This window comes from Phalaenopsis equestris, unplaced genomic scaffold (assembly GCF_001263595.1).
Source record: "Phalaenopsis equestris unplaced genomic scaffold, ASM126359v1 Scaffold202456, whole genome shotgun sequence".
In the NCBI taxonomy this organism is placed as follows: domain Eukaryota; kingdom Viridiplantae; phylum Streptophyta; class Magnoliopsida; order Asparagales; family Orchidaceae; genus Phalaenopsis; species Phalaenopsis equestris.
In genome coordinates, this window is record NW_018222158.1 from 2,396 (window position 1) to 5,791 (window position 3,396).

Consider the following 3,396-nt stretch of genomic DNA (forward strand, 5'->3'; position numbering starts at 1 on the left):
CGAACTACTCTATATGACAAAATCTTTGGTTAATAGGCTCTTCTTGAAGCAACGCCTGTACTTTTTCAAGATACATGAAGATAAATCTGTCTCAGAGCAAATCGATGAGTTCAACAAGATTATTAATGATCTTGAAAATGTCGTTGTCAAGATGGATGGCGAGGACAAGACACTGATGTTGTTAAACTCCATTCTTAAGAGCTGTGAGCATTTCAAAGATGCGATGTTCTAAGAAAGAGTGCAAACAATTTCCGTGGAAGAGGTTCAGTCGCTGATTAGAGCAAAAGAACTTTAAAAGAAACATGACATGAACGAGAAAATCAGCAGAGATGATCATGTCGTGAGAGGAAGATCAGACAAGAAAGATTCAAAAAACGATCAGAACATATCAAGATCGAGACAAGTAAAGAAGAGCAAGCGCTACGAGCCCCTCAGGGCTAGGTGGAGGGAATCTCTATTCAATATTTTATAATTGAGAGTCAATGAGAGAATTGTTATAATGACTCTCAATTGGCTAACTAGGACAATGACAAATTTGTAATTTCATAGAAGCTGTTAAAGATTCATAGAAGCTTCCAATTGGTGAACCAGGTCTACTTGGGAGGCCTCACTTTGCTATAAATAGTGAGGGAGGCTTGTAGAGAGGGGACCAAGGGAAAACAAATCAATTGGTTAGAGAAAGAAGAGGAGAAACTTCAAGAATTGAGGGGAGGAACTTGGAGATCTTGTATCGAGGTGATTCGAGAGAGAGATCATGACAAAATGAGAGCTCATTCCTCAATGTAAAAACCTTGTAATTCTTCTTTATTGCCTTAGTGGATTTGATAGTTAATTTCCCTCCCGTGGATGTAGGTCCTATGGACCGAACCACGTAATTCTTGGGTGTTTTTGTTTCTTGTTTGCATATTATCTTTGCTGCAGTTTTTTTTGTTTCTTTTCCCTGTTTTATTATCTGTCGCGGTTTCACACTCTTTTCGGTTGTTAGAGAGATGTTCAATATTTATTGTTTTTTCATATTCGGCAGTGCAGTTCTTGATTTTCTTGAGATGCAAAGCGGTCCTATTTTCCTTCAACATATATATATATATATATAATTTTTAGAAAAATATGAAATCAAATTGACCCCATACTTTTCATACTTTACAAGAGAGACAGAGAAAGAGAGAGAGAGAGAGATACAAGTCTTGGTTAGTCACCTCAAATTCCTGCCTGCGTAGTTCTTCTTTCTTTGCCTCTGACCTAGAACTCCTTTGCACCTCAAAGACTACAACAACCCCAGCAACCTGGCAAAGTGAAAAAACCCATGATTTACACGAAATTTACTCATACATGTCAAGGGTACAAGTAAAAGGCTGACTGTAAGTTCTACCATAACTGAACAAGTGAACCACATTCTTAGTGTGTGGTGGGTGTTTAGTCATGCTTGTTTAGATAAAAAAAAAAGGAGAGGAATGAAGCATTGAAACAATATCACTAAACAGGAAATTGGGAACGAGTAGACGGGTTAAGGAAGAGAACCGAGAAAACAAAAAGCTCTCCGATGAGATCTGCAGCAGCTTGTACAGCCTTTTCTTCATTCAGGGGTCGTATTGCTACATCAGTTGAATGAGCATATATGTTCCTTTGTATTGTTGTAGTGAAACGATGGTTCATCTGAATATAGGTACAATATTATAACACATTAACACAGATAAAGCAAGTGCTTCAAACATAGAAACAACATCATATAAAACTTTCTAATTTTGAATAAAATATATGGTGTTAAAAAGGGCATTTCGTGTGTACAGAAATGTCCTCTCACAGAAAATGACTAAGAAACTTCCATAAACTTTAAGAAATGATTCTATTGAGGCCGGGTTGAAGGTGCCTTTATTGACGATAGGACAGTTTAAAATAGATTTAGGGGCCATTTCGTTGCTCCGAATAGAAAAAAAATTGTTTTAAAAAATGATTATTTTGAGTGAAGAAATGAAATCATTATTTTATAAAGTTCTGGGAAGGTCCAAGCAAATGACGTTTTCAAGAAGTTTCATCATTTTTCAAAGCATGATTTCCACATCCAAGCAATCAAATGAGCACTTTAGTTGTTCGAAAATGTATAATGAAATAGAAACATGCTAACATTAAATGAATATATAAAATCAATGATGAAGAATTAGGAAGGGTAAGGTAGACTAAGAAAAAATATGTACTTTCTGTAGAATATTTGCAATAATAGGGTTTAAAATCTCATGCAATACTCAGTACGTGCAATAAGAAATGAGGATTCAAAAGGCTAGCTGAAAATGTTAGGATATGGCTAATGATGATGATCTAATATAACATCATTGTCACTCTTACAATCACCATTATTAACACAACACACACACACACACACACATTTCTTCACCACATAAACTTCCTAATCATTTAGCTTTAGAATATATTTTCTTCATTACACAACAAGCCTATGCCCTTGCGAGACAATAGCTCTCATTTGCCCGCAAGCATGCAATCTTTCTATTTTCTTGGTTTCCTTTGCAATGTCTTACCCTTGATATATGACACTTCAACACACTTTCCCACTAATTATTTCAGCTTTCCTTTAGTCAATTTATCAATAAAAGCACCTCACAAGTGTTGAAATAAACTAAAAGTGAAACAAGCCTTTCATTATATTCATTTTCTTCATGCTTACAAAAAAGGCAACACTTTTCACAAATTTTATAAATATAAGCATTTTTTTTCATATTTATCATCATTCATTTACTGGTTTCAATTCAGCTCCTGGGTAGTATATGTATAAAACGGTGCCTGATTCTTCCTAAATAAAAACTTAATTGATCTTCATTAGCTGACTTCCAAACATTCCCTAAGAATGCACATTAATAACAAGAACGGACTAAAGCTTCCAAAAATAACAAATAAACTCAATATCTCAATCAAAATCACCTAACATTTTTATCCATCAATATGTGAACTTTTCTTCTTACCAGCTAAATTCAAGCATAAACACTCTCATTCATCTTCCATTTCTCCTAATTCCGCTCTTTCTTCTTAAAAATTAAACAAAAGCCAAAAAACTGATCCGGATATCAGCTCAGAAAGCAATCTTTCAACCATTTCAGCAAAATAACACCACAATCGATCAGAGAAATCGAATTAAATTGCGAAAGTGAGTAAGAACAAATGTTCGATTAACCTGAGCAAGATTGACGATGAGCTCGCGGAACCTCGGGTGGACGCCGGCCTGCTGCTTAAGCCTGGAAGCTATGGGTTTTGCTAGGGTTCTTATGGCCAGGGTTCCCAGCTTCACAAACGGCAGCATCATTTTGATGTTCCCTCTCACTCGAACGCCTTCTCGTGGTTTGATTCGCCGTCTAGAGTTGCTGGTTGTTTATTTAGTTTCTTCTCTGT

At 35.8% G+C, this 3,396-nt stretch overlaps 1 protein-coding gene across 1 annotated transcript; it reads right to left on the bottom strand.

Moving 5' to 3' along the window:
• Positions 1–1,179: 1,179 nt before the first annotated feature.
• On the bottom strand, positions 1,180–3,390 carry LOC110036096 (OPA3-like protein; the record flags this gene model as incomplete). Its single annotated transcript, XM_020740455.1, has 3 exons — positions 3,182–3,390; positions 1,519–1,653; positions 1,180–1,283 (listed from the first exon to the last, which is right to left on the bottom strand). Coding segments are annotated over exons 1-3 (368 nt in total), but the record flags the coding sequence as incomplete, so codon positions are not given.
• Between the last annotated feature and the right edge of the window lie 6 nt (positions 3,391–3,396).